Source organism: Rutidosis leptorrhynchoides, chromosome 4, assembly GCF_046630445.1.
Source record: "Rutidosis leptorrhynchoides isolate AG116_Rl617_1_P2 chromosome 4, CSIRO_AGI_Rlap_v1, whole genome shotgun sequence".
NCBI lineage: Eukaryota > Viridiplantae > Streptophyta > Magnoliopsida > Asterales > Asteraceae > Rutidosis > Rutidosis leptorrhynchoides.
In genome coordinates this window covers 43,183,095-43,195,933 of record NC_092336.1, presented here as the reverse complement: position 1 = coordinate 43,195,933, position 12,839 = coordinate 43,183,095, and the positions used below count along the sequence as shown (strand labels likewise).

Genomic DNA, 12,839 nt, shown 5'->3' with positions numbered 1-12,839 from the left:
CAGACAGCCTCATGCGGTCGCATGAGTTCTACGCCTCTGGGTCATGCGATCGCATGGCTATTGGATCCGGGCCAAGATCTGGGCTGCTACAGTGATCGGGCCGAGTGTTTTTTCTCTTTTTTTCTGTTTTAATTTTTTGTATAAAATATTTATAAAAAAAAACTTATATTTTTACAAACTTAAAATAAAAATAAAGAAACTTTATAAAACTTATATATTTAACAAACTCTTAAAAATATATAAATTTTGGTTTTGTTTTTATATTTTTGTATTTTTTTTTTTTAAATTTAAAACGTATATTTTTATACAAAGAACTTAATAAAAAATCTTTTTTTTTAGATAGCGTTTCGCTTCCGGCGTTTAAGCTTTCCCCGACAGCGGCGCCAAAAATACTTGATGTTAAAGCGAAGGGGTATAAAATACTATTAATTTTTACAAGGAAATACTATTAAATACGATACAATTTTACACAAGTGATTTATTTATTTATAGAGTGGATATATCTAAACCTTGCTACAACACTTATAGGCAGTGTACCTAATCGTACAGTAGTGTAGTTTTTAGTAAGTCCGGTTCGTTCCACAGGGATCTTTAGCCAAGCTTAACGCTATATTTTTAACTTATAATTGTAAAAATACAAAAATATATATATAAGTAGTATTATTATTATAAAAGGGGGTTTTTACCGTTTAATGACCGGTTTGTCGATTTTTAAAACTTTAGTCGCAGTTAAAACCTAATGTAAAATATTAAAAATAAATATAACTTAATTTAAAGTGTAAAGTAAATAACGATAAAAGTGCGATAAAATAAAATTGCGATAATTAGAGAGTACGATAATTAAAAATGCAATTAAATAAAATGACAATAAATAAAAGTGCGATAATTAAAAGTGCAATTAAATATGAAATAAAGAAATTATGCTTATTTAAACTTCCGTAATCATGATGTTCGACGTGTTGTTTTTAGTTTATTTCCATGGGTTAATTGTCCTTTGTCCTGGATTATTCGATATGTCCATACGGTTTTGTCCATAATAATCCATCAGTAATAATCATAATATGCGGAAGTCTTCGTCAAATTATTATTATTCCCGAAGTCAAATATTCCAACTAATTGGGGATTCGAATTGTAACAAGGTCTTAATACTTTGTTTAATGAATACACCAGGTTGTCGGCTGCGTGTAGTCCAAGGTTTGACTACTTTGTTAACAATTACACCAATTACCCTTGAATGTAATCCAACCCTGTTTCAACAAGTCTATTAACTATTAATCCAATCCCGTGTCCGGTAAAATGAACAATTATTGGTATTTATAGATATCCCGCCCACCGTGCCCAGTCAAGCGTATGTGGTTATATATAAATACGTCAAATTATAAGTCTATATATTAAATCAACGAGGTATCATTTAGTTAATATAAAACCCATTAATAGCCCATAGTCTAATTTCCACAAGTGTCGTTCTTTTATCCAAACCCCAATTATGGTACAAAGCCCAATTACCCAATTTTAATATTTAGTCCAACATCACGATTACTTCGGCATTAAATAAGCATAATAATAACTTAGCTACGAGACATTAATTTAAAAAGGTTGAACATAACTTACAATGATTAAAAATAACGTAGCGTTACACGGACAGAATTTCGACTTACACCCTTACAACATTCGCTAACATACCCTTATTATTAGAATTTAAAATTAAAATTAAAATTAAAATTATAATATATATATATATATATATATATATATATATATATATATATATATATATATATATATATATATATATATATATATATATATATATATATATATATATATATATTATACGTTTGAGAGAGATAGATGGGGAAGGATGGATATATGATCAACCAAAACTGCGAATTTATAGGCATGTGGCCAGCTACCTACTGCCATGCGATCGCATGGAATTATAGCCTTCAGGCCATGCGATCGCATGGCCCCTTTTTCCAGCTCACAAGAGTTTGTTTCCTAGCTTGCCGACGGATTAATAAATAAATATAATATATAAATAATTTTAAGAATTATTTAAATATTATATTATATTTATGTGCATAGTTGACTTGTAATTTTTAGTCCGTTGCGTCGAGCGTTGAGAGTTGACTCTGGTCCCGGTTCCGGATTTTCGAACGTCCTTGCGTACAATTTAATATCTTGTATTTTGCGTTTTGCGTCTTGTACTCTTGTAATTTTGAGACGTTTCTCATCAATAATTTGAACCACTTTGATTGTACTTTGTACTTTTGAGCTTTTTGGTCGTTTGCGTCTTCAATTCGTCGAATCTGTCTTTTGTCTTCACCTTTTATTATTTAAACGAATATCACTTGTAAATAGAACAATTGCAACTAAAAGCTTGTCTTTCTTGAGGGATAATGCTATGAAATATATGTTCGTTTTTAGCATTATCATGTATCCAGTGGTTGCACGGAACACTATTGAAATACGCAATTTAATAGAATTTTCTTTGAATTTTTAATTAGTGACATTAGTGAATAATATAAATTTTTTTAAATGACACAATTGAAATAAGACATCCAGTAGATTTTTTTTTTTTAAATTTTAACGAGTGACACCAGTGACTATCACGGTATCGGTTAAAACCAACAAGACGATGCAATCAATTCCATTTTATTTTCTCATTTTTTAATAACGCCAGGTGTCGAACCAAAGGCTTCCAGGAAAGGTATAAAAGGCCAGTTTCATTTATCATTCATTCATCATTCTCCAATTACCTAATCAAAAACAATAAACTGCAAAAAATAAAAATTAATTCTACCAAAAATGGCGTTTAATGATGTAGCAATGGAAACTTTACGAGATCGTGCGAATACAATGAGGGATTGCCTTGCAAGAAGCCAGATCATCACCGATAACATGACGTCAATTCTCGGTTCTTTTGATCTCCGTCTCTCTGCCCTCGAAACTGCCATGCGTCCCACACAGGCCTCATCTCTAACCCTAATTTAATTACATCTATCCCTCATTTTTATTTTTATTCGGATTATTTAATTTAATTTTACATCTTACGCACAGATTAAAACACATTCAATGAGACGAGCACACGAAAACATTGATAAAACTTTAAAGCTCGCGGATGCAGTTTTAGTCCAGTTTGATCTTGTTAAACAGGTCAAATTTCATATTTCAAGAGCAAATTACACGGCCTTGTATTCAACTTCACTCACTCTGCTATGTATGTATAATGTATTGATCTGTTAGGAGATTTGAAAAAAATAATAAAAAAAATCATTTCGGTCATGTTTGGCTTAATTAGCCCTATCTATTGAGCTTATCGGCTCGTTCGAATTTGAAAATGCCGAAAAGCTCATTTTCTACTGCTTACGGCTTATCAAAAGTTGCAGATCCATGTTTTTTTTCGACTAGAGCAAAACGTTAAAAATCGAAGAAAAAAACAATATACTAATAGCTTGCTAGTGTATACAGTTGAACGTTATTTCGTTCAATAGATACAATAACAAGGTAAAGTTGTGTACATTTCTATGTAATCTTGCACAAATAGATTGTTAGGTTTTACTTGAAAATCGAAGACATTAGCGAAGGTTATAAAAATGTGAACTTTTAGGCTGAGGCTGAAATTATGAGAGGTCCGCATGAAGATTTGGAAAGTTATTTAGAAGCGGTAAATCAGTTGAAACAAATCATGCGGTTCTTTAGTACAAATAAAACTCTTAAGAGTAGTATTGGAGTGATTACACAATGTACAACTTTGCTTCAAAAGGCTTCATTGATGCTTGAAGAGGAATTTAGACAGTTGTTAGCCTCTTGCAGGTATTAATATGTTACACTATTAGTCTAATGATCTTTGCTCGACTATAAAAGTTTATATAATGATAAGTTATATTTGTTTGTGTTTTAGTAAAGCTGTTGAACCGGATCGGCTTTTTGATTGTCTTCCTGCTAACCTTAGACCAACAACTGCTCAAGGTGAAGGTGCCAAGAAACATACGTCTGATCATAATAAAAATGCAGAAAACGTTGTTTATAACCCTCCAACTCTCGTGCCACCAAAAGTTATACGGATGTTGCATTATCTAGCTAACCAGATGTGTCAAACTGGTCAACAACAACAAGTGTTTATTATTTACAAGTAAGAGCAAATGCTGAATTTTCTGTTTCATTGTAATGTTTTAGTATCGATTGTTCATAATTTAAGCTATTATTTTTAGGGAATGTCGATCTTTGTGTATGGAGAGCAGTCTAAAGAAACTTGGAGTTGAAAAGCTTGGTAAAGATGATGTTCAAAAGATGCAATGGGAGGTTTTGGAGGCTAAAATAGGAAATTGGATTCATTTTGTGCGAATTGCTGTAAGAATTCACAAGATGCTCATATATCATATGCTGTTTTTCTTTTCTCAAGGTAGCAATTTCAACCCATTTACTTATAAATGGGTTATAATTACCCTTAGTGGGTTAAACAGGAAAACTGCTATTTGTGGGATCACCTATTATGATAATTGATTTTCTTTTGCACGTTAGATTATTGACATTTATTGCACCTAAAACAGGTAAAACTGCTATTTGTTGCTGAACGAAAAGTATCGGATCAAGTTTTTGAAGGAATGGAATCATTTATGGATCAATGTTTTGTAGAAGCAACTGCAAGTAGTGTTTCGATGCTACTTAGCTTTGGTGAAGCTATTGCTAGAAGCAAGAGATCACCTGAAAAGTTATTTGTCCTTCTTGATATGTATGAGATAATGAAAGAAGTTCAACCAGAGGTACTAAAATTGATAATTTTGATAAGTCACATTACATGTTGGTAACTAAAACTATTGAAAAAAGTATGATTTTTTTGACAGTTCAACACGATATATGGAAGTATTTCTGGTGCTGAAATGAGGGAATCGGTTTCTGCTTTGACTAAACATTTAGCAGAAACGGCTCAAGAGACTTTTGTTGACTTTGAAGAAGCTGTTGAAAAAGATGCAACAAAAACTGCTGTACTTGATGGAACTGTTCATCCGTTGACTAGTTACGTCATCAACTACGTAAAGTTCTTATTTGAGTACGTTCTTATTTCTCATTCTTGATAAATTCCTCTTGATATTTGGGTTAAGTATCTGAATGTTTTAAACTTCATCCAAAAGTTTATTTATCCAACTTTAAGGTCTCCATTTTATATATATGTATCAAACTTTCATCTACCACATCACCCAAACCTGTGCTGATACAGATACATTCACAAGCAAATAATCGAAAGCTTGATACGTTAAGTTGAAACTTTTATAGTTAGATATATAAATTGAAAAATGGGTTAAAGTTGGATGAATTTTTAGACACTTAACACTTGAGCTTTTGATAATTGTAATGTTTGTTTATGGTGCAGTTACCAGTCAACACTGAAGCAACTTTTCTTGGAGTTTCAAGAATCTGATCCTGATGCCCAATTGGGAAAAATAACAACCCGTATAATGCAGGCATTGCAAAATAATTTAGATGGAAAATCTAAACAATATAAAGATCAAGCTCTAACTCAGTTATTCATGATGAACAATATCCACTACATTGTTAGATCTGTGAGAAGGTATACCCTCATTTTCATCGATTTGTTGTTTGTTTTTTTATATTCTTGGATGAATAAGATTGTTCTGTGTGTAATAGGTCTGAAGCAAAGGATATGTTAGGCGATGACTGGGTACAAATTCATCGAAGAGTTGTGCAGCAACATGCCAATCAATATAAAAGAATATCTTGGTCCAAGGTACTATTCACATAGCATTTTGATAAAATACGTAGTTAAGAAACTTTTATCCTAGAAAAAGTTCTCGTCTTTAATGAGGACAAAGTTATCACCTTTAGAAGGTATATCCCCTAATTAATGCTAGTTTTGGTGCACAGATATTACAGTGCCTCACGATTCAAGCTGCTGGTAGTGACGGAACCAGCACTGCTGGGGTGTCTCGGACACTTGTTAAGGAAAGGTTCAAGACATTCAGTTCACAATTTGAGGAACTGCATCAAAGGCAATCGCAATGGACTGTTCCTGATAGTGAGTTACGCGAGTCCTTGAGGCTGGCTGTTGCTGAAGTCCTTTTACCTGCCTACAGATCTTTCAAAAAACGATTCGGGTATGTTTTTATTCTATTCAGTTATTTCTGATATTTGTGTAATTTTGACCCATCGACTTGTGAATGACTCAATTTCGGTTATACTTATCTATAACGTGTCAACAGATAACTAAAATAACTTAAAAATGGACTAGAAGTCACCTAATACAGTATATATTACTAATGCGTACATACTAAAGTAGGGATGACAATGAATCGGATATGGAGCGGATGATGCCGTATCCATATCCATATCCATTTAGTTTTTGTCCATCCATATCCATATCCATATCTATATCCATATCCATTTAGTTTCAGACCATCCATATCCATATCCAGTGGATTAAGCGGGTTAATGGATATCCAATGGATATTAAAAAAAAATGTTATGATATTTTCTAATATGCGATTAAAATAAAAACGTAGTATAGCAGAAATAAATATAACATAACATAATTAAAATCTATCCATAAAAATGTGTAATCTTTGTCAAAAATCTAACAAAATTTGTTAAATTTTACTATAAAACATGAACTATGAAAAAATAAATATGAAATTTGTAAGTTTATTTTGTTATATATGCGTGTTTTATTGTAATCTATTATAGTTATTTCACTATAATGTTGAAAGCAAAATATAAATCTAACTGTAAATGAACTTATAATAGTAAATATGCAAGTATATATCTATATTTATGTATTTGTATATGTATTTCGGGTGGTAATGGATATATCAATGGATGAAACTTTTCATCCATGTCCATATCCATATCTATTTAGGTTCATCCATATCCGTATCCATATCCATTTAGGTTCGTCCATATCCATCACGAAGCGGGTGGATCGGGTGGATATCCACCGGATCGGGTGGCCATTGCCATCTTTAGTGACTAAAGTATTGAATCATGACATTACGATACGTTAGATTCATAGTAAGATGATATGATTTCTGTATTTTAATTTGACACACCTTTATTTTTTGTAATAAAATTTGACCAGGCCCGTTTTGAGTCAACCAGTTCTGTTTTGACCCGCTATCTAACTAACCCATTTGGCCACATCTACTTAATTTTTTACTTGTAATAACATGATCGTGTGTTGTAACTATGCAGACCACTAATTGAGGGTGGTAAAAACCCATCAAAATACATCAGATTCCAACCAGAGGATCTTGAACGAATGCTGGCAGAGTTTTTCGAAGGAAAAACATTGCACGAACATAAGCGATAGATTTTATTGATCATTTTTATGGTCAAATGGAAGTTTCTTTATTCTTTTGGTTACTTTTTGATATGAATAAAATGAGAGATGGTATATTACTGTCCCATATTAAACATCTTATGTGTTGCAACCACCCGCTAACCCCTTATGACTCGTTGTTCTCAAAGAGATTTTAATTTAAAGAGATTAATTAAAAGTACATTTAGTCCCAAAACAGGATGCATTTTCAAGGTTAACAGTTTGATGATGACCGAATGGGTATTTGATATGGAGCACAAACATATGCATAGTAGTTTTTGAATAATTTTTTTAGGATCTTCCAATCCTGATTCAGTTATAAGATCTCAAGCTTTTACGATGAAACAGTTCCAAATCTCGATTTTGAATACTTGGGTGTACTTGACCGATTGACAAAAACCAGTAGCCGATAAAATAGTAATGGCACTTTAATGCAGCAACGCAGTAGATAATCCGTAGATGATAAATTCCTAAGACTGGTTCCAAATTCCAATATAGGAAAGGTTTTCGCTCCATCAACGATTGTGCATGTAAGCACACATGTAGAAAAGTGGAATCATGGAATAGGTTTTCAGCGTATTCACTATTCAGGGGCTGTTTACTTGTTTTTATGTATCAAGTCTTGTTTCCATTTGCCTCTTAATGGGGAGGGCCAAGTGTATGGGCTTCAGTTCTGGAGATGAAAGCATCAAGCCATAAACTAACATGATACTATAAAATATATCAAATACAGAAAGTGAACGTATTTTGGACCTAAAGCATTAAAGTGGATTATCTCACGACAACTGTAACCAAGAACCGCTTGACCCGTTTAACCACAATCAAACTGCACTAAACCAAAAACCAAAGTCAACTAAGGTTGTATGCGGCTTGAATTTGTGGTTTGACTCGACTTTCCCTTCATAACATCAAAGTAATTGCTATAGGATCCATCAAAGTGAAAGGTCGAAATATCATTACAATTTCCAAAAGGAAAACAGAACAGACCGCCAGTTAATTGAACACGCTAACAAAGTGAGTAACATTGGGCAGCCAGATGGATTACTTATTGACACAAAAAAACAACTAAACGATAAACAAGGATATACTATACCATTTTAAAACTACTCCAACGGCTCATTTAAGCTCAACAAGTAATTATTGGCTGTTTTTAACACCAAAAGCAATGAAATTGACTCCAATGTCGTCAGTAAGAGACCACTGTCTGGTTAGAGGATCGTATGCAAAGCCAGCCACCTCTTCAACCTATAAAAATGCAGTTAGATAACCGACCAAATATATGCATAATTCTGTAGTATACACAGATACATTTTAAACAGAAAATATATGCATTTCCTTACAGATATAGAAGCTCGCTGCAGCGCCAATACTAGTTCTTCAGGAGTTAAGAAACTCGACCATTGATGTGTACCCTTGGGAAGCTGTCAATAAATAGCTCATCAGCACACATATAATCCAAAAATTTAGATAAAAAAAATAGAAAAAAAAATGCGAGTGTTAATTGAGAAAAAAATGCTACGTGTTTTAGTAGTAAAGAAGTTGTGATCATACCCAATGTAGGATGTACTCTGCCGCCACAATGGCAGTTGCATACGCTCTCATAGAACGGTTAATTGTTGAAATTACAGTTGCTCCATGATACACAGTTAAAGCTGACAAAGATTTGCAAAACTCAGCAGGATCTGCAACATGTTCAATTACCTGAAAATTGTGTAGATAATTTCAGCCATTTAATAAAAGAAAAAGACAACGTAACTCATACCATATCATAGAATTAGAACTTACAGCACTAAAAGGTTATCTGATCAAAAAGCAAATACAAATATCCAAAAAAATGTCATTTTGATAGATAAGACATTATAAACTTTTTCAACCAAAGGGTACATCATACCTCTAAAGCAATAACCGCATCAAATTTCTTTTGCTCTTCAACCAAATTTTCTGTACACATAGTTGTAACAAAAATATTTGTAAAATCGTATAACTGAACTAGTAAAATGAAAGATATTGAACAAATAAGAATAACTGGATGAAAGAATGAAAACGATGAAGGGACGGAGTTAATAGAGCACAGGAGGTACCAGCAGTTGTGCAACGATATTCAATTGAAGAAGCTACTGGATCCAAATCCTATACTCAAATTGTGAAGTACTACATGTCACTATGTAACCAAAAATAATAAAATAAGGATATGCTCCCTCAGTCCCAAAGTAAATGCAATAATTTCCTTTTTGGAAAATTCCAAAATACAATAAGCTTTATGGCCATGCTCCAATCCAGGATACTTTTTTTGCAACTAAAACTCATTAAGATATTACTAATGTTATTTTCAGTCAGCAAGTATATGCTATTTTTCAATATACATGGTATTTTAGATAATCTACAATTAATCAAACATGCTAATTAAGCATTTTATTGCTTTGGGACAGAGGGAATACATTTTTATGAGAATATCATTTTAACTAATCATACCGCATGAAGACGTGCAATCTTGATGTTTTTGTCCACAGCATCAACACCTGTTACTGAAGCGCCCATGCGAGCCAAAGGCTGACAAGAGTAAAAGTTAACAAAAATCATGATAATACAGTTCTCTGATTGTCTTAAACACTTTAGAAAGGAACAAATTCTACTCAAAAACTGTACTTTAATCATTTGTCAGTGCATATGTAAGAATACAAGTTCCAGCTGTCAAATTTTTGCAAAGCCTCTTATGTAAAAACACTCTATGCATATGTAACAACACGAGCTTATTGACCACAATATGTAAAAGACACTCTCGTTATGCTATTATCCAAAATCACTAGAAGATAGCCTCGCCATCATCAAAGTGTCTTTGTTCAAAATATATGACTACAGGGACACAAGTGTTATCCAAACTTATGACTACAAAATTTTGGAGATACATGGGCATTCATCATTCATGTGTCTAAGTGTGTGTATATTATTGTATGTTTTCAAGTACAGAGAAAACATGCACATATCTAAATAAAAATGCATTAGATAATAACTTATACCTCAGATAAGATACCTCCTCCACAACCAACATCTACAAACTTTAGTCCTTCAAAAGGCCTTGCAGAAAAGGGATCCTTACTGAGAAAGAACAATAAAAGAGAAGTATTCATGTGATGCATAGATCAAAAGAATTTTTCAAGAACATTAACCAATGTGTTCTTATGCATAACGTATACTTAGTTTCTAAAGTCATGAACCACAATCTCTATTAGAATAAAAAATGATCACACCCAAATGCACAACTAACTGACCAAAATAATTGAACTAAAATAAATTCAAACCAAAGAAAAATGACACTTTGGATTCATAAATCATCATAATCATTATCATTATATAGATGTAAGGTGGATTCCAACTATCCTAGAAAAGACATCTATCACAATGATAGATAACTCTTCATACATACGGAGTAATATACCAGATAGGCTACTATATTCTAAGTTGACTACGGTTGACTGGGTTACGGGTCTATGAGAGCATAGGGAAAAAGAAACCTTTAGGATTGAGTCATGATTGGATTTAGCATTCATCATATCGAACTAGGAACAAATTAATGCTCAAAATCAACATCCAATCACCCAAATCAGATGCCAAAATATATCAGAGCTACACAAAGTGTTCAAATTAGGACCTTCGTTGTATTACTACACAGACAACACTTGGACTTTGCTCTCAAGGTACCAACTCGAACATTTAAATAGGGTTTCAAAAAACATTTGTTGACATTTATTCATATCTTGGTTATTTTTTTACTCAAATTTTTCCATGTTACTTTCCATTATATTATGTCATTATACTTTTTCTGGTGAGTAGATTCGTACAAGTGTTTTATCGATTTGATGCAGTAGCTCTAAGAGACTCATATGAGAAATCTGCAGTTTCTGGTGTTTTTAGGTGGTCTCATGCTAATGAAGATTGATGCTACAATATGTGTAAAAAGTAGAATAATTTAACTGAATTCCATTGATTTTCATGTGTTTGGTCATTTGATCCCTGCCCACTTCGACCAGGACCCATTTTGACCTGAACCCATTTTGCCAGGTAAAAAAGTACCAACAGGATTTATTGATAAGATGGCAAATGAAATTAATACCCAAAGTGTCTGCAAAGAGTTGACCGAATAAAAGCCAGCCTTGTAGGATTCATGACATGCAATGGCTTAAAAGGCCCTTCAGCATCCCACCTGCTCACAACAAATATCTTCAGTTGTTAAACACAATATATGCAAATGAAGTTGAATTAATAAAAACAACAATAATTACAATATCTAGTTTATAAGACTACCTACAATAAACAAAAGTAAATGAGCTTACCAACTGTCAGCAATAGCTGCAAATTTATCTAGCTCAGTTTGATTCAAAGAGGACGTAGAAGCAGAAACAGAAGGTTGAGGGCTAGCAACGTAAGACCTATTTTGAATAAATGGCTGTGAAGCACCAACAACTTCATGTACGCAATTGGCACTCGAATTATGAACAGTAAAAACACTGGTTCTTGATAATTTACGTAAATGATACAAACTTCTTGAAATCATCCTTCCAGATAATGAAGCAGCAATTGAATGTATTTCTGCTCTACCTTCAGCTAGTTTTTCAAATATCTTGTACACAAACTGTCATACAGACATTTCATCGAACAGGTGGTGTGCAAACTATGATGTACCAGTAATAAATAATAAATCCAATTGATCGAACGAGAAACTTGATTGCTGATTTAATGATATGTATGTATACGATTATACGAAGCTTTTGCACCAATTAAACAACCAAAAATATATGGAAGAAGGCGAATCGGAAAGGGAGTATGATGGGGAAGAAAGAGCAAATTGTGTGCGTCTCTACTTTGCTGCGGTGGACGTGTATACGTGTGGGCTATGATGTGCAGACAGATTAACCTGCTCTTGCTATGTATTTACGTGTCAATATATATACGCAGTATTTTATTTTTTATTTTTACATGTGAATATGCAAGGTTGTAAAAGTCGCGAGTCGGGGACGCATCGGTCGAGACCTAAAAAGGACGCGTCGGCCGAGTCCAGTGGCGAATCTAGGATTAAAACTCAATGGGGTCCCAAAAATTTTTTCTATTACAAACTATGTTTGAAGGGTATTTTAGTGGTCGTTTACTTTCAAAAATCTATAAATCTTGAATATATATGGGGTCCTATACTTAAATTTAGTGGTGTCCTACACAGTTTGGAGTATAAATTATTAAAAAAAAATTAATCATGTGGGGTCATAGGACCCCATACCTCAAAGGCTAGATTCGCCCCTGGCCGAGTCGGGGGACGCGTCGTTGACGCATCGGTCGTTGACCAACGTTGACTTTATTAATAATTTCTTAAATATATATTTATAAATATATAAAATAGTTGATTATGTACCATAAATTTCTTAAATAAGAACTTGAATTCAAAAACAATCAAACTTAAAACTCAATTAATGATACCGAGTACATAATCAGTAAGGACACAGAGAAAAGAGCGGTT

General features: G+C 33.1%; 2 protein-coding genes across 2 annotated transcripts; one reads left to right on the top strand and one right to left on the bottom strand.

The window, feature by feature from the left end:
* The first annotated feature begins 2,808 nt into the window (after positions 1 to 2,808).
* LOC139840169 (exocyst complex component EXO70A1-like) lies at positions 2,809 to 7,422 on the top strand. The gene is made up of 11 exons (XM_071830395.1): positions 2,809 to 2,970; positions 3,061 to 3,156; positions 3,611 to 3,816; positions 3,905 to 4,135; positions 4,215 to 4,353; positions 4,554 to 4,766; positions 4,848 to 5,053; positions 5,375 to 5,572; positions 5,650 to 5,749; positions 5,887 to 6,116; positions 7,207 to 7,422. The coding sequence occupies exons 1-11, from the start codon at positions 2,809 to 2,811 to the stop codon at positions 7,322 to 7,324; spliced, it is 1,899 nt and encodes a 632-aa protein (XP_071686496.1). The 3' UTR covers positions 7,325 to 7,422.
* Positions 7,423 to 8,268: 846 nt separating this feature from the next.
* Positions 8,269 to 12,221, bottom strand: LOC139840213 (ubiquinone biosynthesis O-methyltransferase, mitochondrial-like). The gene is made up of 9 exons (XM_071830439.1): positions 11,665 to 12,221; positions 11,445 to 11,534; positions 10,351 to 10,429; positions 9,806 to 9,883; positions 9,415 to 9,463; positions 9,225 to 9,274; positions 8,885 to 9,034; positions 8,674 to 8,754; positions 8,269 to 8,578 (listed from the first exon to the last, which is right to left on the bottom strand). The coding sequence occupies exons 1-9, from the start codon at positions 11,883 to 11,885 to the stop codon at positions 8,471 to 8,473; spliced, it is 906 nt and encodes a 301-aa protein (XP_071686540.1). The 5' UTR covers positions 11,886 to 12,221; the 3' UTR covers positions 8,269 to 8,470.
* Between the last annotated feature and the right edge of the window lie 618 nt (positions 12,222 to 12,839).

Excerpts from the sequence above, each read along its gene's own strand:
- LOC139840169 (XM_071830395.1), top strand. The coding sequence starts at position 2,809 with ATGGCGTTTAATGATGTAGCAATGGAAACTTTACGAGATCGTGCGAAT. Across the intron at positions 2,971-3,060 it reads CTGCCATGCGTCCCACACAG|ATTAAAACACATTCAATGAG; the intron begins GCCTCATCTCTA and ends TCTTACGCACAG. Across the intron at positions 6,117-7,206 it reads TCTTTCAAAAAACGATTCGG|ACCACTAATTGAGGGTGGTA; the intron begins GTATGTTTTTAT and ends GTAACTATGCAG.
- LOC139840213 (XM_071830439.1), bottom strand. The coding sequence starts at position 11,885 with ATGATTTCAAGAAGTTTGTATCATTTACGTAAATTATCAAGAACCAGT. Across the intron at positions 11,535-11,664 it reads GCAGCTATTGCTGACAGTTG|GTGGGATGCTGAAGGGCCTT; the intron begins GTAAGCTCATTT and ends TGTTGTGAGCAG. Across the intron at positions 8,579-8,673 it reads TGCAGCGAGCTTCTATATCT|GTTGAAGAGGTGGCTGGCTT; the intron begins GTAAGGAAATGC and ends GCATTTTTATAG.